Here is a 23,221-nt window from a genome sequence, read left to right as displayed (position 1 = left end):
CTGAAACACAGGCTAAAAGCTGTATATGAGAAAGAATGTGAAACAGCTAAGTTTTTCTCTTTTACAGTTTAACAACATTTTATTTTACATTAATTGTATTATTAAAGCAAATATTCCTTTTTAAAGTAATATAATGGAAACATCAAAGACTACAATCAGTGAACTTATTTTGAAAACTTTACTTTAAAACTATCACCAAATAGCCAAGACAAACTGAATTTACTGGAAGCAGAGAAAAAAAATCATTAAGCCAAGACTGAAACAACAGTTCAAGTACAATGACCAATGGCCACCAAATAAAAAGCAGTGGAAGAATTACACATGTAATTGGTTACATGTGCCATATATTCTGTGTCTCTTATGGTATGAAAAACAGTTTACTTGATGTCACACAGGAGAGCCACTCCTCTCAATATCCAGTGGTCTGGAGACACTGCTGTCCTTAAATAGATCACTGTAATATAGTTCAGATCTGTCCTCTTGGGCTTCTTGTAAAGAGGACAAACATAGAGCTTGGGATCCTTAGGACTGGTTGTATTAACAGCAAATATATGCACCACAGGCAGCTGGACAAAAAGAATCTTTGGTGTAGATTCAATGAGTTTGCTATTTCGTCTGTCCCAGCCTGCACCTTCCAAGTATAGCCCATAGATATATACTCCTTCCTGTGTGGAGAGTAAGCAGATACATCACACAAAATAAAGCATCTGTTTTGTAAAATGAGTAATTGGCTTAAACCGTTAAAAGAAATATATGTTTTATAGTAAAAAATACCTGACATTGAATCTTTTCAAACTATTTAATTTTAAACTGTAATACCATCCTTTTTCGGAAGATAATGCTACTGAAATGGATGGCAATAGAAGTTGTTTAATAAAGCCCATACACTACACAATTTGATCTAAAGTTTACTATAAATTCAAAAAATCAAGAGATGGTACAATGAAATGGTTCTTTTAATAAAATATTTCTGAAAAATAAAAAAAATTAAATCTTTATGCTTATCGTTATTTATCTTCTATGCTGAGCAAAACCAGTGAGGTGAAGACAGTAGTAACTTTTTCCTCTAGCAATCCAAAATGACTGAATGATACACAATACAAATTAAATACCAAAATTAATACTGAAACATTTTTGCATGTCATACATACAGAAGGAGGTGCTGTGATTTCGTCTTTGTTTTGCTTTAGCACTTCGTTATGTATTGTAACTGTATCCAAAGCCCAGCCTTTATGTGCTCGAGCTGCTTCTTGTCTCATTGCTGTCAGGAATCCTTCAGAAATTAAGCCAGAGATTTAGTATATATCCCACATGACAAAAAAAAAATCTTGCTTGGTTGTCTGCATAATTCTGCACTGAATGTTATAGACAGATAATCAGAGTTCTATTGAAAACGAGCACCTTGACTAATGATAGCAAACTTTGCTTTGGTCCAAAATAGGAACAAATGACAAAAGGGGCATAGAATGCATTACACTGAGAAAAATATTTTTAAATGGCACATAAAATAATATACTTTTTTTTTTTAATACTGAATTATTCAGTTAACAAATGCTTGCTCAGGATACTGATTTACAAATTATCATTAAGCAATCAACTACAGGATCCATGGTAGATTTGTATTCCAAGAAGAAGTTTGAAGGCAGACAAGGTATCAATTATGATGTGAGCTGATATTTATGTAAAGGCAGCTTAGGGAAAAGGCAATTTTTATTTTAAATGAAAGAAGTAGAAAAATAAAATAAATTTCACTGATGAAAAACAGAAAAGGTGTGTCTGAATGTGATAATAAAAATAACTATATGAGTGTGGGGAATCTAGACAAGGCAGTGCCTATGAAGGATGAAAAATTTATGTTGTGTTAGTGAAGAAAAGGGAGTCCTATACAGAATTGAAGGTAGAGGATGACACAATGAAGCAGTGAGTTAAGTGATTTTTTGAGTATTGTTTGAACAGACTTTACAGAGGTTTGCAATAAAAAAGGTTTGAGAGGTAAAGGGCTGAATAGTATAAGCACAAGATGACAAATAACTGGGCAGCAAAGAGGTTTGGATGTGTTATAACGGAAAAAGTTACAAAAATGAAACACTTGTAGCAAATACCTGGTTGTGTGTCTGTGTAAGTGTCTCAGAAGATGACAATGCAGTCACCAAAAAACCAATAGCTGCTGGTTTATGCTATCAGGTGAAGAACTACTTGGAGTTGTCAGAAAGAGATTGAGGCAAAGAGAGAAAAGTTAACAATAGAGAACTGCATACTTAAGAGTGATTACTGTAAAGACTTGAAGATGAAATAGCATCAGTTCCTTCTTGATAGGGCATAAAGGAAAAGACGACTAGCGTTTTGTGGGCTGTCAAGTATTCACAAGGAGGTGAAACCACCGACTGAAATACTGACAAGCTGGGGGGAAATCATGAAAGTACATGGGCATGCAGTAGAAGACAGCATTTCAAGATTTAAGAAGTGGTTTAACATGCTAATTAGGATGAAGCCCATTAAAAGCTAAGATATTTGTCACAGCTAAAATATTCATATGTGATGTAAATACAATTATTAATTGAAATTAATTATTAATTATTATTATTATTAATTAATTATTAATTGTAGTACTTGAAATGAACATGTGAAGAAGAAGAAATGAACATCACAAAGTGAAGATAACTCATAAAATATTCAAGGATTTCAGAGGTTAATCCTGATGAAAAAAGGCACCTCATAGCTGTGACATGGGAGAAGTTTCTCATGAGAATTTTGTATGGAGAATTGTGTAGGCTAAATGAGATTCTTCCATGAACATGCATCTAATAAGGTAACAGGTTTTGTTACTCATGAAGATGGTTACAATTTGTTTTTCTTCCTCTTTCCTATAAAATGATAAATATATCAAGCTACAACAGATAATGATAGATAACATTTACTTGTACTTTGCAGTATATCTTTGATTAATTTGAACAAACTGTTCATTAAATAACATGTGAAATGGAAACGCTGTGAAAACTACAGTTTGATGATTCTCTGTGAAAGATAGATAACTACTATAAATTCTGGTATAGTCGCATGTTCATAGAATCATAGAACAGTCCAGGTTGGAAGGGACTTTGAAAGATCAGCTGGTCCAACCTTTTGTGGGAAAGAGAGCTTAGATGAGACTATCTAGCACCCTATCCAATTGCATCTTGAAAACCTCCAGCAATGGGGACTCTACCATGTCCCTGGGGAGGTTGTTCCAGTGAATGATTGTTCCTACTGTAAAAAAATTCTTTCTGTTGATACTGTACAGCATATAAATAACATATTGCTCTAGATTAAAGCTCTTCCATACTCACAACTTACAGTTTGGAATGAGTTAAACAGTTTGAAACCACAGGTAAAGCATATTTTCTTTAAAAGTTCTATCATTATCATTAAGTATATTTTCTTTAGAAGCTGTATCATATCATGCTACAATATGTCAACAAGATAAAGCATTTTATGTGTTAACTGCATGTTTTCCTTCTTGTAATATAAAAACTGTGTTTATGGGTCAGACTAAAAGACCATCTGTACAAGCATCCTGTCTCTGACACTAGACAAAGGCAGATGCTTAGTGAAATAATATTACGACAGGCAAAATGGCACATAAATCCTTTCCCTTCTATGTTCCTCCAGATTCTGGCAATCTGGAGTTTTCGGATCGCCCAACTTGAAGGCTAAGTTTGGACAGACATGTTTATTGCTACCATTGGACCTGTTTCCCATGACTTTATCTAATCTCTTTTTTGAATCCATTTATCATCTTGGCTTCTATGACATATTCTGACAGCGATGAAAACATTTTTTCTAGGTGTAATATTAAATTAGATATGTAGTAAAAACCATTAAATTATGATTAAATACATTATTACTCAAGTCCTTTCAGTACCCTTACCTTGTGGATTAAAGAATCCGGTCATCCAAAACACATTTGGTCTTCCTTCATATATCCAAGTAGAGAATTGATTATTTCTTTCCAAAAGTTCAGTAAACCAGAAGCCAAGTGTTGAAGAATCCCAAGATACTCTTCTCCATAGTTGAGGAATTCGAGCATCATACATATTATCAAGTGCATCTCTCAAATTCTGAAGGAATGAAATTATAATATATGAACTAAAGCAATCAAGGTAATAGTTTAAAACAGAGTATTCCGTATGTAGTAAATATGCTTTTACTTGCCTCACTCATAATAATAGTTCCTTCTATGGCTAATTTAAGATCATTCAAAGTGTTGCGGAGTATTGTGATCACCTTCTGCATTCGGTCAATTTCTTGCCGAAGAAAAATATTCATAGAGTTAAGTTGTCCCATTTTAATTAAACGAGCTTTTACCTAAAATATAGGAGCGCAGAAGAAGGAATTTAGTTAAATCTGAAATGTTGAAATACTGTTGTCATATTTGACATCTTAACTTTCTTGTGTTCAGAAAAGTAGACTTGTACTTCACGTTATTCAACTAACCTTAGTCCCCTTAAAACTGTTGCAGTTTTTATTTTTATTTTTTGGCTGATACTGCCCAATTATTCATGATTTTGCTAGAACAGGACTTCACCCAGAAGGCCCAGGAGACTGCTGTCACAAAAAGTCAAGACTGATTTTTTTCTGTGTTTTCACAAGCAGCTTTGGAAGTCCAAGCATAGTCTCCATGACATATCTCCATGATCAATTGTTAGATGTCTTGATTTTAAATAAAAAAGCCTCATATCCATTCACTCTGATAGCGATAAAGATGCTGGTTCCTTGCTTGAATCTGCTAGTAGCTATATGATCTTTCTTTGCAGTTCAGGGTTTCTTTTTTGGAATATCTTATGTGAAAACTCCACAGAGAGAACAGTAAGAAAACAACTAAGATTAGCTTGCCTCATGGGGTATGTAATCTGGAGGAAGTTTCTCTAGCATGTCTTCAGCTAAACGATAAACAATTGCTTCACGAGTTTCTCCAGGTCCTGCACCACTTTCTTTAGGCTGAATGTTGGTAATAGTATCTAGAACATCAGCTGCTGTATTACTTTGGTATCTAAGAGGTTAAGAAATATGTTATAAATAACATAGGATTTTTTAATAGTTAAAAGAATACTTTGTAAAACACACAATTTGAAAGTTGAGAAAAAACGTACTGTCACCAGGTTAAATCAAAACTCCCAAAAGAAATTGTTTTCCTTTGTGTCCTGCACCAACCTGAACACACTGATAGTGAACGCGTGTTTTTCCATGGTTGTAAAGAATATGAACTTCCCGCCACACATCCTGTTATACAGTTGCTGGTTTTTCTAATTCAGGGCTAAGAAGAAGAAAGAATTCTGCAGGCTGCTTCTCAACCTTTGAGAATGTGAGAAAAACCTATCATATGATTTCTAGGGATTCTAAGGAAAGGGAAGAAAATGGCATATGCCTGAACTTCTAAACAGCTATTTGCTGGGAAGAAGCAACGAAAGTTTTGTAACACGGAATATTTCCCTCATTCAGTTACTTCTTAAAAGTGGAATGCAGAAGAAGGAAAAGGTGGAGGCATAACTCTGCAAGGTACCCCTTTATTAAAGAGTAAATTCATTCTGCGTTGAGGTATTTCAGGATTAATGATAAAAGCTGCTAGATTTACAACGTTGGAGATTAAAACCTTCTATTCCTTAGTACAGCATGGGCAGTGCTAATGTAAATTTATGTTCTGAGTCAATACAAAAAAGGGAATTAAATTCATGTGGTATTTGATGGTAAAAGATAGTAGACCACGTCACTCCTTCAACACAAGCAGAATTATAGGAGTACTTTTGTTATAATGCGATAGTGGCATAGAGCTGCGAGAGGCAGTAAGAAAGAAAATGTAACAGTGTATATGTTGGTACTGCAGTACTGGCATTGCCTACTTTTACCTTATGGAGTCAGCTACATGAGGAACATACAGCCTGAGTCTGACTCAGAACATAAATTTATACGGACCCAAAGCATAATTTTGCATGTCAGTTTTACTTTTCGATGTTCATATGACACCCATCTCCTGCTATTACTTTGTCATACATAATTATATAAGAAATGAAACAAAGGATTGTGCCACAGGATAGAAGATGTGAAGTCCTAAAGCCTCTAAGCTTTGGAGATAGTATTGTAAGACTACAGAAGCTAGATACTGCAGCATTTCAACATAAACTGTTTGTGAATGTAATTATAAAGACTATAAATCAGAAAAACAAAAGAAATCCTACTGGCAGTTTGCTTCTCAGAGGACATAATTTCTGCTTCTGAATGTAGGAATGGTGAGGATTTTGTCTGGCAAAACTCTCAAGCTTTTTTCCATTTATGGCCCCATTTAAAAAATGATAGATTTATTCAAGACCTCCAACAGAAAAGTTGGATAAAATTGAATTTCTCTCAGACCCATGCCTTCACTCCTAATTTGGATGACATACTGGTGGTTGTAACCCTTACTCTGGGTCTTGCTGATCTAACAACTAGTGATAAAAGAGATGTGAACCTTCACACTGCAAGTACTGTTCTTCCAATACTGCTGTCAGACTTTTCTATGTGGAAGGAATAGGTCCCATGATTATTACATCAATTAAATTATAAAATATTACAGAATTATAAAAATGAATGGTCTTTCCCCAAATATAAACAAAAATAGAAACAATTTAAAAAAGAAGGCAATGTGCAAACTTCGTGGAAAAGCAGAGAACAGTTTTTGAAAAATAACCTCAAAGGAGCAGAATCAAAGGTAAGCAATATTCCTTTCTTCAATGACACAAGCTAGGAATCTTCTGGAGAGGAGAAATGATCATCTGAATCTTGTATAAAGAAGCAAACATGAATAGAAATAGCAGTTTGAACAAGACGACTTTTATTGTAAATAAAAATAGAAAAGCCAAAAAGATGCATCTTAATGTGTACATAATTAAAAATAATATTCCAGTGTGGAAGTGAGGAGAAAATAGAAACAAGAAATTTCATTCACATAACCGTGGGACACAGTGAATATAAAAGACACTCTGAAACAAAATTTTTCTGGGCTTTGGAAAACCTAACTTTCCTTTACATTGCAAATAAAATTTGATGTATAAATGCAAACAATAATGAAAAAAAGATTGCACAGGTTTGTAGAGGAGGCACCATGTTCCTGGAAAGGAAATCAGATATACACGATGGGGTGTCCCTGATCACATTTAGACATCTAAATGTAGGTGTCTACATAACAGCTGTTTGTCTAGATTGCCCGTAGAGGTAATGCAAAGAAGCATGATTCAGCTCATCTATTTTAGATGTCTGCTTTGTGATCAGAGGAACTGCACTTTACGAGGCTCTATTTTTCTCTATTACAGTAAAAGAAGTCTTGGGTAACCGTAAAGGAAGCTAAAGCAAAATTAAATGAATTTCATTTACAGTCCCAATTTTGCCTAAATGTGAGTATGTAAGATAAAGCACTTCATACCTGTTTATATTGTTTTTCCCTGAAGCAGTATTGCAAAGCAAATTGTGTCATAAGAAGAAAAAAAGACAGAATTTTCTATGGATCTTGATTTGCTCCAAAAATATTATTAAGAATATTTTCTTACAGAGTTTGGATTCAACAACCTATCATAGTTTGATAGCTGGAGTCTCTGCCATCAGGAATTTTCTGTACTGGAAGTTAAAACTAAGAACAAATGCAGTTTGACAGAAATATTACCTCAGCTTTATTACCTCAGCTTTGTGTAGAAAACAGCAATATCTGTTGCAACATGGTATTCAAAACCTCACATTCACCAAGGAACAACGGGAGATTCTGCTCTGTCTTCAGCTGGTTAATAACAGCTTGCAATAACTTTACAAAAATTCACTTAGATTTAAGGCTTCAGTATGAAACCAATTGGAGAAGGGGTTTTGACAGAAGATTGTCAGAATGTTCCTTGCGTGCTCAGGTACGTGTTAACTATGTGGCCTTTGCAGAGCCTATGATTCACATAGCAAGTTAAAATCAGTCACAATGACTTCAGGTGTTAATCCCAAGTGGATGAAAGTATTGACATTAAGTGAAGTTTTACAGTTGGAAGCAATGGATCAAGGTTTTGGCTGAACTGGAAAACTGTCCCACTAAACCAGTGGGAGATAAAGTCTTTCTTGTCCTTAGTAATAATAACATGGAGAGGTCCTGGCTGTCTCAGGTTTCCAATTCCCGCAGTTAGCCTTCTGCATACTCTGAGATGTCTTGATAGGATATTTTAAGGAGAATTTGAATGCAACTTTTTATGGAATTGTATGGGATGCTAATCCATTTGGTCTGTGTGTCAAAGATGAAATTCAGACAGACAGTACCTGTGCATAGTTGCCTATAACAGACCGTGATAAGTCATGGAAAAAAGGATGAAGCTGTTGAACATTTTCCTCAAACTCTAAAGAGATACCTACAAAGGAAAATCTCCAGAAAAAGGACTAAAGTAGCAGGAATCTGCTGATATACCAAGTGGAAGAAAAACTCGATACTAGAGAGAAATGAGAGCGCTGTTCCTACTCACTAAAGCTCCCTGAACACTGTTAGTCTCAAATTTCCTCCTATAAATTAGCCGTCCTTACAAGCCTAATTTTGGATCCAAAGCATGTCTTTCTTTAGGACTTTGTTTAGTTCTCTGTTAAATCTTGGCTCTTCTTTAATCAGTTCTGGAAGGGAGGTCTTGCAAGTGTCAGAGAAAGACTTGAAATAGAATCTACTCTTAGATTCTTTTCTTCAGAAGTATATATTTACAATGGTAGATGCTAGGCAGCATTGACAATAAAACCGTGTACTGTTCTCACAGCATGCTTAGAATACTGGGGTTTTGATATGGCATGAGCCTTTCAAATTTGAGACTGAAAAATTGTGGGAAATTATTGTTTTGTCCAAAAGTATTAGAAGATACTAGGTTTCCACAGCGGTTCAGCATTTGAATAACATTTGTTTTTTTAAAAAATACAAAAAGCTGTGTTAAGAAACAATGAATGTGGACATAATGAAAATGCAATAATTCATGGCAGAATTATTAAGAACTTCAGTGAAAAAAAATATGATGATGATTCATATCCTTTCACAGGGCACATAACATTAGAAGGAAATAAAAGCCAAGCTGTTACACACATTATTTGGAATGAAAAAGTGAATTAAGTCAAAGATAAAATTTTAAATGGAGTTAGTACTAGGTGAGGTTGAAAAGCCTCTTTTAAATAATGGGAATGGCAGGACTGACGGCAACAAAAGATTGTAGTTACATCCAAACGCGTGCTGTAAACCAAATGACAATCCAGAGAATCATTTAACAAGTGTGCACAAAAAAATAGTATACTACTTGGAACAGAAGGCAAACATTAGAAACTTTCTATAGTTGAACTGCATAGAACCTTGTATCATGAGTTCATATAAAAGTTTTATAATGTTTTCAAATTTAAAAAAAAATTCTAAAACCATGAGAATTAATAAGAATTCCGACTGCTTTAAAGACCATGTAAAATGTAGCTGAAGATATTGCATTCATAATCATGTACATACACATCAAGTGTTCCACTTCAATAGCGAAATTCACATGAATCCTAGACTTCCTATGAAAAATATACTTTACTTAAGCATTTCATAGGGATTTGTTTCCAAATACTAAAAGAAAGGATCTTTGTTTTCAATATGTTGAGACCTACTTACGTAATATCAGCATTAGGATGGAGACCAAAGACCTTTGGGCTGTCCATGGCAGGGAGTGACTGGATGTATTCAAAATACTGTTCCAGGGTTTTGCACACTGGAATTTTATATCCAGTGTGAAAACAGAAAGTGCTGTCGAACATCTTTTCATTAAACCATACCTGTGAAAAATCCAGAGCAAAAAAAACACAATTACTTTGCTACTCAGAGTGTTTTTAATCTCATTTTTATTCTTGGAGAGTTAGGGCTCTTGTTTTAGCTACTACACCTAATTTTACTTGAATACATAAGTAAATCATTAAAAGCTATGTCTTCTAAGTTTGAGTTCCAGCTAAGTCTTTTTAATAGTTTCTGCTCCTCACTAAAGAGAAACCAAGGGGAAGAACCTCACTGCCAAAGAATATGTTTTGAAAAATTCGTTTTGCTCTGAAGAGTCTTATAAACTGGTGAAAAAGTGCATATTCAGCAGAAAGAAGGTCTTCTGATTTCTGTATTTGTCAATAAAAATGACAAATAGCTGTATTTTCAAGGTCTCTCACCCTTGCAAAGCAATTAAGAAGACGTTTATCAAAGTCATCTGTGACTCGGCCTCCATATTGTACTTCTCCAATCATGTAGCGTACTGTGTTCCATGATATCCCCTAGATGCAAGTAAAGTAAATAAACGACTGTAGTTATAACATGTAAGAAGAAGATATCCAGCCTGTAATTTCAATATCATCTGAAGCTCATAAGGAAAAAATAGTACTTTATTTCTAATGTATTTTCTGAGCTCAGCTCTATAATTTTATAGTAGAGTTGGGTTTGATCCTGCTATTAGAAATATATTTCATTATTTCTTGTGTGACCTGAAATCACTCTCAGCTGCTACTGCCTCTCCTCTTTCTTTTTTTCCCCCCTTCCCTCACTTTCTCATCTTTCTCTATTGACAAAGTGCTGCCTTGCAAGGAATGGCTATTCTATTACATTATTCCCTGACAAATAGTAGAAGACCAAATGACAGCCATAGAGAAGTTTAATAGGCTCTGTCAAACTCTGTAAATATTTTAGCTCCCTTTCCAAAACAGATATTGTATAGACCTGTTAATATTTTAGATATGGTACTGAAAAAAACAAGATCAAATTCTGAAGTTCTTAACTATTAGATATTTTTACATGGATGATAGCACACAAAATATTTCAGCTTGACTGTCTTACAGAGAATCTGAAACTTTGATCACTAGAAGCTGCACTGAAAGAATAGCAATGCATAAACTATTATAAATAGTAACACGAAGAAAAAAACCAATTACAGATGCTGTACAAAGCAATTAAATATACTGTATGCAAATTTTAGTATTTACCTTCTTGATGTCACATTCATCTAGGTGATTTTGTATAAATTGAACACTGGCTGTAAAGTCTGATGAGTTAAATTCATAAGGAATATTCCAACCCAAAGGCCCAAACTTGCGTCGTTCCTTAGGAATATAATTAAAACCAAATACATTTATGAAACAACATATAATTTTGTTTCATTATTAAAGTTCAATAATAATAATAACAATGGAGTAAAGCATTGAACTGAAGAAGAAAGCTAGCCTAGGAAACAGCTGTGTGCCTCATACACATCAGTAAAAACCAAAGTTTATTATTAAGTTACACCATTAGGGATAAATATTTATAGAAAAAGCAACAGAATCATTTATTGCTATCTTTACTAATCAATGTATCAGTCACAGGTTTGAAATGTCTCGTCTGTGTGGATGATCAGATTTTATATTAAGAAATAAATTTAAAGATTTACCGAATCTCTGCATTTTCAGCACACTCAACAATTCCGAGTTCTACAGTTTTTCATTTCTTTCTACACATACGGTCTAATGATAGTTTCGATTTTTCAAGCTCCTGTATTAATGCTCAGTTATCCAAAGGCTTCTAGGTTGCCCCTTTTGTCTTACTGTTTCACTGTATTATTTTAATATATGTTTTTCAAAATTCACAACTTTATTATAAGGCTTCCACCACTACATTATTCAAATTTATTATTGCATACATATTTGAAAATAAAATTAAAACACTTGCAGGAAAGTAAAAATAGTTGACTATAAACGTAAGAGAATATAATCTGCAGCCCAAATATTTTAAACATCTAACACTATTAGATTTCTCACAACTTTATTTTAACCACCTCAGTTACATCGCTCAATGATTTTTTTTCAGAACGTAGAATAAATTAATCTAAGAAGTTAAGAATTAAATTGCTGAATAGTGCTGACATTTATTAAATGAATAAACAGTGTAATACTGACATTCTAAAATTAACTAAGTGACAACATAGTTATTAGAGTTTAAATTACCAGGTCACAATGACTGACAGTCTTTGACATCTAGTTAAGTAACATTTAGGTACCTTAGCTACAATATTCAAAAAGAACTAGAACTGAAAAAAAACTTCTATTTTTTCAAAATCAGGTATTGTTTATAAGCAAATGAGATAGCATTAACCAATAATACCCTGCAGAAAGGTATAATGATTTTCTGCCAAATTCTCTGAATTACTTCTTAAGCTATATTTATCATAGCGATCTTGTCACCAAAGGATATTAGGAATTGGTCAGTTTAAATGCAGGGCAATGTATATATTGCTTGCTGATTGGCAATCCATAAATAAATTTTCTGAACAGATGAATAGCTATAATATTTTTTAAAAGTACTGATGGCTGAATAAGCTTAGGTCTTCTAGTTCCGCAGGAACAGTATAATCCTGAGGCAGTACACAGAACAACTTTCTCACTGTTTATAAAAAGGTAGAAGGAGGAAAATAATGCCAAATACTGTATCTTAATAGGGACCTCAACAAATTATCTTTCTCTTTCATCATCTCTGTTACACTGAAAATACAAGCAGCTCAGTAGAGCCTAAGGCTTAAATAGCCTTTTAGAACTATTTTGAGATCCTTGCTGAAAAGAAAGTGTATTCAGAGAGCTCAAAATGTTCGTATTTATTGTGATCTCAAAATTTACATATCTTTAAAGTACAAAGTATAGATATTGTGCTTACATTGGAATTAATGGAGAAAACACATTGACACAGACAAAAATAAGATGAAAACAAGACTCTAGGTGATAGAATTTTGTTTAATTTTAGCCATCTAGAAAGTAGACAGCTACTCTAAGGTAGGCATTTGAATTGCCTTTAAAATCAGTGGACAGAAAGAGTGATAAATATCCAGAATATTATTCATTCTTTAGAGAGACAGCTAAGACAGATAAGATTATTTTCTTTTTTGAGATGCTTATCTATTTCTATTGACTACAGAGAGAGCTTCTTCCCTTACACCAAATGACTAACTTTTGGACAGCTAAAATTAGATGAGAAAAATCCTCATTCTAAATGCCCATAGTGTGAAAATTGTGTAAAATTTATAAAACAATTAAGAGAATAAAGAACCTTGAAATACAGATTATAGAAATTAAAGCTTCAGCCCTGCAAATATTAGACTGCGTATTGTCAGGAACCTCTGTTAAAGTGATTCCATATATTATAATGCTATTTGCAAAGAAATACCTGAACAGTAGAATGCAGGAAAGCTACAGTGTAAAGCAAAGGTTTCCACATAGGCATATTGCTGACATCTAACAGATCCTGATTAATTCCAGAAAATGTTCTTTTCAAACTGGCACGTACACCTTGGGGAGGTTCGTTTGTGAACTTTATAGCAATCTGTCATGTGAAAAAGATAAAGGAATTGGATTTGTTATTGAACAAAACCACCAACATACAAAAATGTCACAACCATTAATTATAAATAAAATGTAAATAGTTGAAGCATTGTAGATACAAAGTTGATATGTAGTTTTACTATAAACTGCATAAAAGGAGTACATATTAGATTAGGCCACAAAACTCTGTAATATACATTACTTTAAGATTTTGAACATAGACCTTCAGTTTGTGTTGGTCAGAACCATCACTGACACTTGTCCATGGATCTAAGAATTTTCATTAACAACCTGGAAGCAATGCCATGCTTTTCAGAAGGCATCGTATGGTTCTCTCTCCCTAATTCAATGATTGGTGGAAGAGAACTATCCAGAGTAGATGACAAGAACTCTTTTGTATTTCTGGTCCCAGGACTTCACAGCAAATACAAAGAAATCTCACCTCGCCTCAGATCAGATCTTTGTCTTCACAGTGGCTACTCTGGACCCTGTGGCTATGTCTGCAGCAGTAAATTAGTGTCACATGAGAATGTTCCTGGGCATGCCGGTCAGCAGGCATGGAATCCGCATTTGTGGTAGTAAACTGCCACAGCCCCTTAGAATACAGCCCTTTAGTTTCATGTGAACTGCCTAACAGGAATAGTTTCTACAAAATTTTAATTGTCAAACCATGCCTGCAAATTATTTGAAAGAGTGCTTGTTAGCACAGGTTTTCATGTCAGAGAATGTTGTAACTGCTTACCCCAATGGACTATTGCATTCCAATGCTGGGTAATATTCATGGGCACACTTGAATCTATTAGTTCAGACACAGACTCACCCTACCAGAAACTGTATTCCCTGAGACACTTTCAAATGCTGGAGAAACGCGAACAAGAAAGTATTTTCCTGCTCCAACAGTAAGTACTTGTCTGGTTGGCTGGGGTAACATGGCAGTGTGCATTGAAAGGATAGTAAATGCCCACAGGCTGAATGCAAGCATGCCTCTGAACTGTTTCTACTTCTGAGAGACACTTAATGGAAGACACTGATGAATATGTAGTTCACGTGCAGTTTTACTATCTCCATATTTGTGGTAAAGAACTTCAATTATTTTTAAGGAATGACTTTTCAACTTCAGTTTCACAAACTTATTTCTGGGCTGCAGCGCCCAGGCAAGCTGTCTCAGAGATGAGCTGCAGCCTTCTGCAAGGACCTATGTGCGCATGAACACACTAGAGCGTTGGACTGAATGGGAGCACTTGCTAACCAGTCTTTCCATATTTCAAAGGATATCTTGTTCGGGTTTTGATGAATTTTCTGTATAAAAAAACCCAAGTATTCTCTCCTTTCTTCTGAGAAAGAGCTGACCTTTGGTTTGTCAGTTACTCGTTTTCTGGAATCCCTGAATATGTTAATATTTTAACAGGTAATGTGACACTATAGACTGGGAAATCACATGTGAAACATTTGAGGTAAATGCAGTGAAGATTCATGTGGCAACCCTCTCAGTTTTCTATTCTCACTTTTAGCAAACTGTATGTTTATATACCTCACTATTTATAAACCCCTTGAAGATGCAGAATGATTTCATTTTCTGTTGAGAGAATACAAGAGAATGTAGGTCCATACAGCTAGCTTTCTATACACAGTTTTTTTTCCATGGTGATGTAGATTTCTTACTGAAGGTTGTCTCCTAGATTCATTTGAGAAAAGAACCTTCCCCCCCTTCACATCCCACATATCAGGTTTGTTACCTACTTTTATTTAGAAAGAATGAGAACCACTAAGGAGACTCCCACTGCTTTTAAGACGAAAGGGGTCTATGAACACAGAAGTGTCAACACACAGCTATTACGCTAGATATTAACTAGTATTATGATCTGTTGTGAGAGTGCTAGGAACCATCGTAAGTGACTTAAATGCATTTCCTAAGAGTTTAGGCAGTTTTCCTGGTACTGATGAAAAATATCTCCTTGAGATCTACAGAACAACCATTTATAGTTTATCCAAAGAAAAACAGGTAACTTCTTGGTAGATGATGTTCTCTGACAATGTGCTGTCCATGTGTGTTCTATCCCCTTTATCCTTTATTTCAGATAGGGAAACCTGGAAGAGTCTAAGAACAGTTGTGGGCATTACTCTGTTCACAAAGGCATCTGGTTGGACAAAAAGGGATACAGGTAAAGTCTGATATTTTTGATTCCAGTGTTTCTGTGTATAGAGTTAGTGTGAATTCACACATACATAATGCATCTTTGAGAACTTCCAGTTACTGGTAAGTAACCTTCCTGTTTAAAGTGGTATTTGCATTGTAAGGTAAGTTCATTTTTTCTTGGGCTTTGTTTTTTTTTTCCCCACACTTATTTAATTTCCGTTTGCACACTTAATCTGAATAATTTTGATGGCACGAGGTACCTGAATTAAATATTTGAACAAACCTGTAGCAGTGTAATTGGGAATTTAGGATGTGGTTCCGTAGTTATCCAAACTCGAAATGTCTCATTCTGTATCTCAGCAGTAAGAAGTGTCTCCAGTAGTTCATCCATAAAATCCAGTCCAAGATGGCAATTCTGAAGTAACACCCAGCCTCCCTAAATAAGAATATCGACTATTACCGTATAAAATTTAGAACAAGTTATTCAATAATGCTAAAACCAACTGTCTATATTAGAACCAAATTTGGTCCTGCATGGGATTTTTTGGATTTTTTTTTTTTTTTGAGTTTTTTGACTTTTCGTCTGTTCCTGAACATGTATTATCATTTGAGTTTGTATTGGCACAGTTAAAGCAAATAGGAAAAGTTAGTGCAGAAGTTATTTCCACATCCTATTGTTCACAATAAAAATAACATAACCAGACCCAATATTCTAAGTAAAGTATCAGTGCTACCTAGTGGCAAAAAGAAGTAATTCCTGTCTTCTCCCAGCAAAACACCAGTGATAAGCAATCCTGCCATCAGATCCAAAAGAATGTGAGTGGAAAAGTAACAGCTGAAATCTAAGGAATACACCTTTTTTTAAATTTATTTGTTAATAACATAATCTAAAGCAAGTGTAAAGAGATGGTAACAAGACTCTAAAACTTTTCAACTGTAATTAGTTTATATGCATATTAATTTTGATCTTATTCAGCTCTCAAGTTGCATGAAAGCTCTATTTTGATTATTATCTCTCTGCACTTCTGCTTATGAATTTAAATTCAATCAGCTTTTGTAGCATCACTTTAGAAGTCTGATGAATCAGAAGCCTGATATTAAAATGGAGCATTATTTAATCAGTTCTAAACAGTGATGTGTGGATTTCATTACAGCTTGTAATTTCATTTTGGCAATTTTGTTAAAAAGAAATAAATAACATTTGGTGACAAAATATAATTGAAATATTTATGGTGAACTGATGGATATTAAAAAAAAAAAGATTAAATGAAGCGGGTTTTTTCCATCTTTTATGGGGAACCACTTTTTTGAGGAAGATTAATCAATTTGTCACATTTCCAAATGAATCAGGCTCAGTTTTTTAAAATTACCTACCTGTAACACAGCATAGCAGTTTTAATCATATCATATACTCTTGGCCAGAAGTAGAAAAAAAATGCAGATATTTGTCTTCATATTTACTAATTCTGTTTTGCTCTTGCAAATCTGCTGTTCACATATCCCTCCCTCTGCAAAATGTGTACAGCACCAAGGCATTTAGTTCAGAAATTGTTACTAGTAGCTCTACTGGAGTGCTGTTTTGAGTATCCTTGTGGTTTTAACTGAGCGCAAAGAAAGGCAGGGGTGCCCCAGTTTTCACCATTCCAATGAACTGGAAGTTCATGATGACCATTCTAGGCATACGAACACAAAGAAGTGTGAGGGATGTATGTGTGCATTTGCACATCATGAAAAATGCCATCTGCTATAAAGAGATTTGTTTCTTCTCTTTTTCCAAAGTGGTGTTCATCTATATTCCAGTACTGGTGTCACAACATTTGGTAGGACTTGAGAGGTTACTGGGATACAATATAGAGAACTTCCATAACCAAGGCTGCATTAGCTACAGAACCTTGGATTATACAGTAATGTCTGGTAAGTGTGCAGTAAAGGCCATATACAAGTATTATATTTGTCCATAATAGAGAAACACAAATGAAGCAGACTATACCATAGCACATCTGGCAAGAGATTTTTTTTTTTTTGCCTCAAATGAAGATATCTCACAGATATCAGGCAATACAATTGGAACTCCCTGAAATGATACTGCCTGACCTTTTCATTTTTCTGCATGAAAGTCAGGAAGTCCTGGAAAGGCTCTGAAGCACTTCAGTTTATCAGATTGGGGACAGGACTTTGCAGAAGTCTAAAGAAAAAAGCATTTCCTCATCTCATTGAGATTAAACATAGGAGAATAAAGTGACAAAAGAACCATTTAGTTCAGATGGAAATCTGAAATAATCTTGAGAAGTCCTGCAGGACAGAATTAGGACATGATGTCCTTTTACCTTTGGATAACAGCATAGTGATGAGAAGGTAATGTGCTACCTTTGAAAAGCTGCTCAATATTACTGCTGGCAGAAGTATTGACTAGGACTCCACTGGCACATGCATGTCCCACAGTGGAATGTTTTTAGGTTCAGGCACTCAAGGAGACTTTTCTACCCTGAGATATGCCTGATAGTAAGGTGAAAATGCAAAATATTGAAGATGTTTGCATACAAAAGAAGTGTAAAAGAATGCTAAAACAGACAATCAACTTATACTGCAGTGTTTTTCCCCACCTGTTGCATTGACATCTGTATGAGTTTGCGTGCATGAACTTCTTGTCCTTGACCCATAGAGATGGTTCTACATTCTACAACATATTTGATAATATGATTAATGAACTTACATTCTTCAGAAAAAGTAAGAATTCAAATTCAGTCTAAAAAAACAGTGATATAAATACAGCACAATGAAATACATTTTTATACAAAAATATTATGCTACTACGTATAAACTTTCTAAACATTGAAACTTTGTAAAATAACATTAAAATATACATCCACAAGATTTACAGTGTTTGTAGAACTGAAAGACTGTGACTAATGTTATTATTGTCAATGGGAATTTGTGCTAGATTTTAATGAAGTAAGCCACAGTATTTGAAATATGAACCCAGATTTTTCTTTAAGGGTAGGTAATGAAGCCACGTAAATGAGCGTAATGCATAATTGTAAAATTGCATTTGTGAACGTATTAATGTGACTAACATAATGAATAGATGTATCTACTTCCAACTCAGTTTGTATGCACAATTTTTCAAAATTTCCATATAATGTAGCCATAAAGTCCAGAATATACAAACAACGCAGATGATGTGGGTGTTTTTTGTTACAAAGTAATCTTGTAAGCAGATTGCTGATTTTTACGTTACCTGCAGTTAAGAGTTAAAACAAGAAAACAGTATTGTCACCATGCCAGAATTAAAAAAAAAAAAAAAAAAATTGTCTTATAGTTAGGAATTAAAAAAAAACATCACTGGGAAGGATGATAACCATTTATAAAAAAAGAACTGAAAACATTACTGTTCAACTGCATACAGAATGATCCTCAGCATGCCATCTTTTATTTAAAATATTATTTTATCCCTAAGATGATGGTTCAGGAACAATCAAAAGAATTTAAGAAATACTTTTCAGAAAAAAAAAATCTCTGGAATTACTTACATTACCCTTCTGTATCTTAACACATGACAACAAATAATTACTTCATACCTAATTTAAGCTTCCTAGCCAAGGAATCAATCTGAATAGTTGGGTCAGATCCCATAGACAAGAAACAGATGAGAGGTGTTCGTGTGTCACTTTCCTCCCAAGTTTTTTCTAAATTCAAAATGACTGGTTCTGTATATTTCTCATCCAAGGAATTTGCAATATATTTCCTGGCTTGGGAAAGTGTTCGGTCTGGACACCAAGACCTAGAAATAAAAATATATACCAAGATACAAATTCAATGCCTCTTGCTGTTCCAAAGACCAGACTTAAATTAGAAATTCTATTTTTATCAAATATAGACTTTTGCTTCATACTATGCATATATATACATCCACATATGCATACACGCATTCATATATATGTTTGTAGGTTTGTCTTTACAGATATAATAATAGACAGTGCTAGTAGTCTTCCCTCAACTTATGACTGTTCAATACTTTTCAGTTGCTTACAATTTTGCCTTAAATAAACTATCTGCACTGGAATTTTCTGTTCTGGGTACCTTTATCAGGTTGGGACATACTTCATTTTAGGAGCTTTTGTATCTGAGGACCCAAGTAGGGAAATGTAAGATTGCTTTTGCCCTTTAGTAAAATTCTGCAGATGTTTCATTGCATCTATTAGCCTTTTAGGGTACAGACTCAACTCTTTTGCACTGGATTGCATTTGTGTTGGGGATGAGTCTTTATTTTTCCCAAGGGGAAGAAACCCAAGCAACTACTTTTGGATAAAATATATGACTTTGCAAAGCTTCAATTTATAGGCTTAATATTTAAAGGCTTAGGACTCAGATGCTCCCCCTCCCCCCTTCAGGGTGTATAGCATAGAACAATATAGAACTTATTCCATCAGATTCTGGCCTTTTTTACTGCACAGGTTGAATCTGCTCCAAAGACAAATCATGGCCTAGTAATTAATGTTGTTGGTTTTTTGTAGTGTCTCTGATTTATTTGTTGTAGCACTTGGAAAGTATACAATGAACGTAGGAAGATATGATCTCATGCATAAGGCAGCTGAATGCTGCTTTGGGGAACTCCATTCTGTCCCGAGTCCTGCCACAGATATCTTAGCTGATGCAATAAAATCACTTAAAGCACACTTTTCACACGGCTGCAATGTGGTTCCCAGTTTCCATTTGTCATGACATAAAAGCAAAGCTATAAAAAATATTTTCTAGAAATAACTTCTTTAGACTCTTCAGAAGATAGCTCCAAAGTGAGTGAATTAAATCATATTTCAAGTGAGTGAATTAAATAATATTTCATGTCACCCCGAAATTAATAAAAATTACGCTATTATGATAATAGCATACCGATAGACTGAGACATGTAATGCAACCATGTATGCATTTCCCAATTTTCTGAAGATGCTCACCTGATGAGTAAAAGCTTGCGAAAGGTATCAAGTGAATCATTATATCCATCAGGTATAATTTCTTCCTCGGGAGCATCTTTATCAAACCAACTTTTCCATCCCTTTTCATTATGGGCTATCTAAATTTATTACATTAACACACATACAAATATATTTCAGCTGTAGCAAAATCCCCTTGTAAATGTATATTTTAATGAGAGTCTGTTATTATATTAGGATCTATTTCAAATAACATTAAGAGTCTATAGCATGTAAGACATACGCCATGTGAATTGCTATTAAGATATTACAAATAGAAATTTTAGTATTAAGATGCAGGCTCTTAAGCTAATCAGTTATCCATGGATTCGCCTCCCAAACACATGCAGCTACTTAAGAAAAATCAATAATTAGCAGAAGGATTCTATACTACAAGAGAAACATACTGTGATTCATTCATTCCTTCTGATTACAAAGTAGGAGGAACAGAAAAATCTGTCCAGCCAGCCAAAGAATCACAAATTAAAAATAACAGACTCTAGTAAGCTTTTGACTTGAGAAAGAGTAAATCTGACCACAAATATGATCATTTTTAGGCACCTTTTAGAACCCATGACCTAATAGGACAAGGGACACTGGTGGACAGAACATAGTGAAAATTGCTGTGCAGTAGAGCTTTTAATGCAGTCACTGGGAAGAGTCAGCTACCGCAATATTCTGAGATCACTGGAAAGAGAACAAGGAACACACTGATACCACCTGTTCTGAAATACAGTTCTATATGCTTATTATAAACCAAGCTCTGTCCAGTTGACTGGCTTGGTTTCAATTAGAAGTAGTTTCAGAACAACCTATGCCAAGCATGGACTGAGAGAAGAGTGAGAAACGAACATACAGGGACCTCTTCCAACCACGTATTTCCTATAATGAAACTCAGAGAGATTCATAAACACCAAATGTCCCTTTCTGAGCTATAATCCAAGTCTGAGAAAAAAAAATTACTTTATAAGCAAATAGCTCAGTTCTACACTAACTGACATCAACCTGAGCCCATGCTAGGAGAGTATTCAGAGGAGGTACCTTCTTAAAGCTGAGCCATGGCCAAAGATAGGTTATTGAACTAAAGGGACTTCAGTTGACTCAGTTTCTGGCCTTTTTTACTGCACAGGTTGAATCTGCTCCAAAGACAAATCATGGCCTAGTAATTAATGTTGTTGGTTTTTTGTAGTGTCCCTGATTTATTTGTTGTAGCACTTGGAAAGTATACAATGAACGTAGGAAGATATGATCTCATGCATAAGGCAGCTGAATGCTGCTTTGGGGAACTCCATTCTGTCCCGAGTCCTGCCACAGATATCTTAGCTGATGCAATAAAATCACTTAAAGCACACTTTTCACACGGCTGCAATGTGGTTCCCAGTCTCACTCAACCACAGCTAGAAGTAGTAATAGTGTGAAAAGGAACAGGGTCATCTAAATGTTTAAAGGGGAATATGTCTTTATTAAATTAAGTTAGGCATCTGTGACTGGAGGACTTAATTTTTAGAGAAAAAAAAAAATTGTAACTGGCAAGAAAAAAAGAAAATCACAGACAACCTCTTGAGAACTGGGCATACCATTTTCAAGCTTTTTTTTCTTACTTTAAATTTCTTCTGTTTGTATCTAAATGAATAATGACACAGTTGTATTTAATATGATGAGCCAAATAGAACAGCACATCTAATGGATGCAAATAAGTATTAAAAAGATGTTATTTCCATATTTGCATTTTTTATTGATATCCTAGTTGGCACCCTCCTAGATTCCATCTCTATCTATTACTAAAATCACCTAATTGTCATTTCTCAACTTGTAAATATATGACAATTTTAAGTTAGTGCTAAAAGATTAGTTAAAAAGAGACCTTTTGGAGTAACATGGTTGCCTAAGTATTTTGGAGTCTAAAATTTTGTTTGCACCAATTCTAGAAAAGTCCTATAACAGAACCATTACAATCTACAAATTAAAAGGAAAATACGTATTTCATAATCCCATGGCTAAATTTAAATAATGTTAGCAAGCGTGCAGTGGCATGCATTTTGGGTCCTGGTGCCCTAACAACTCAGAGTGAAGGCCTAACTAGAATTTCTCCAACTTTCTCCTAACTCAATATCCTGTTTTGATACCTCCAGAAACCAAAACCTGGAGGAAATGGGCTGGTATGTATCCAGATCTTGCCTTGATACAGAGTTGGGAAACAGCCAGGACCACTTCCAGGTACACCATTTAGATAAAATGTCTGCTACCCTTCAGGGCACTAAATGCCATCACAAAATGGACTTGGCTGACCAATGCTGTAACAGCAAGAACTTAGTGTCCTGGCCATCAGCCTGATTTACAAGGAGTGCTTAGGAGGTACAGAAAGAGAAATACTTATGGAGTGGTTTAACTACACTAAAAAAAGATAAATTTACCAAAGTAAAGAAAAGAATTGATAAACATATCACAAGCTTATGTGCATGTAAGTTCATGTATGTCTTAATAAAATAAATAGTATTTTTATAGCTAGCTCATTATATCTGAATAACATGTTAACCTTGGAATGCAAATGAGTATTTAAAAACAAGCAGCAAACAATTTACTTGTAAAAGTCTATCAGACTCAAGACATGAAACATTGTAACTTAAAACCTGACACTCATAGATTAACTTTCTGAGCCTTTTTGATACCTCTACTTTTTTATCCTTTCTCCTTATTTCTGCCTCTCTTTCACTGGCTGCCTTTTTTACTAGTTATTTGCTCCTGTTCTCTTCTCTTTCTACCT

General features: G+C 34.6%; 1 protein-coding gene across 2 annotated transcripts in view; it reads right to left on the bottom strand.

Annotated features, from left to right (window-relative positions):
- Window positions 1-63: 63 nt before the first annotated feature.
- Window positions 64-23,221, bottom strand: part of DNAH8 (dynein axonemal heavy chain 8) — a 152,249-nt gene continuing 129,091 nt past the window's right edge. For both annotated transcript variants that reach the window (XM_075146803.1, XM_075146804.1), the window contains exons 77-89: window positions 20,440-20,558; window positions 19,066-19,268; window positions 18,091-18,164; window positions 15,771-15,923; window positions 13,196-13,351; window positions 10,990-11,106; window positions 10,186-10,287; window positions 9,647-9,807; window positions 4,873-5,029; window positions 4,192-4,344; window positions 3,908-4,097; window positions 1,152-1,273; window positions 64-665 (exon numbers count right to left, since the gene is read on the bottom strand). In XM_075146803.1, the coding sequence (XP_075002904.1) occupies window positions 378-665; window positions 1,152-1,273; window positions 3,908-4,097; window positions 4,192-4,344; window positions 4,873-5,029; window positions 9,647-9,807; window positions 10,186-10,287; window positions 10,990-11,106; window positions 13,196-13,351; window positions 15,771-15,923; window positions 18,091-18,164; window positions 19,066-19,268; window positions 20,440-20,558 (1,995 nt within the window). In that variant the 3' untranslated portion in view covers window positions 64-377. The remainder of the gene's footprint in view (window positions 666-1,151; window positions 1,274-3,907; window positions 4,098-4,191; window positions 4,345-4,872; window positions 5,030-9,646; window positions 9,808-10,185; window positions 10,288-10,989; window positions 11,107-13,195; window positions 13,352-15,770; window positions 15,924-18,090; window positions 18,165-19,065; window positions 19,269-20,439; window positions 20,559-23,221) is intronic.

The sequence above is a fragment of the Calonectris borealis genome, chromosome 3 (genome assembly GCF_964195595.1).
Source record: "Calonectris borealis chromosome 3, bCalBor7.hap1.2, whole genome shotgun sequence".
Lineage (NCBI taxonomy): Eukaryota > Metazoa > Chordata > Aves > Procellariiformes > Procellariidae > Calonectris > Calonectris borealis.
This window is presented reverse-complemented; position numbering and strand designations above follow the sequence as displayed.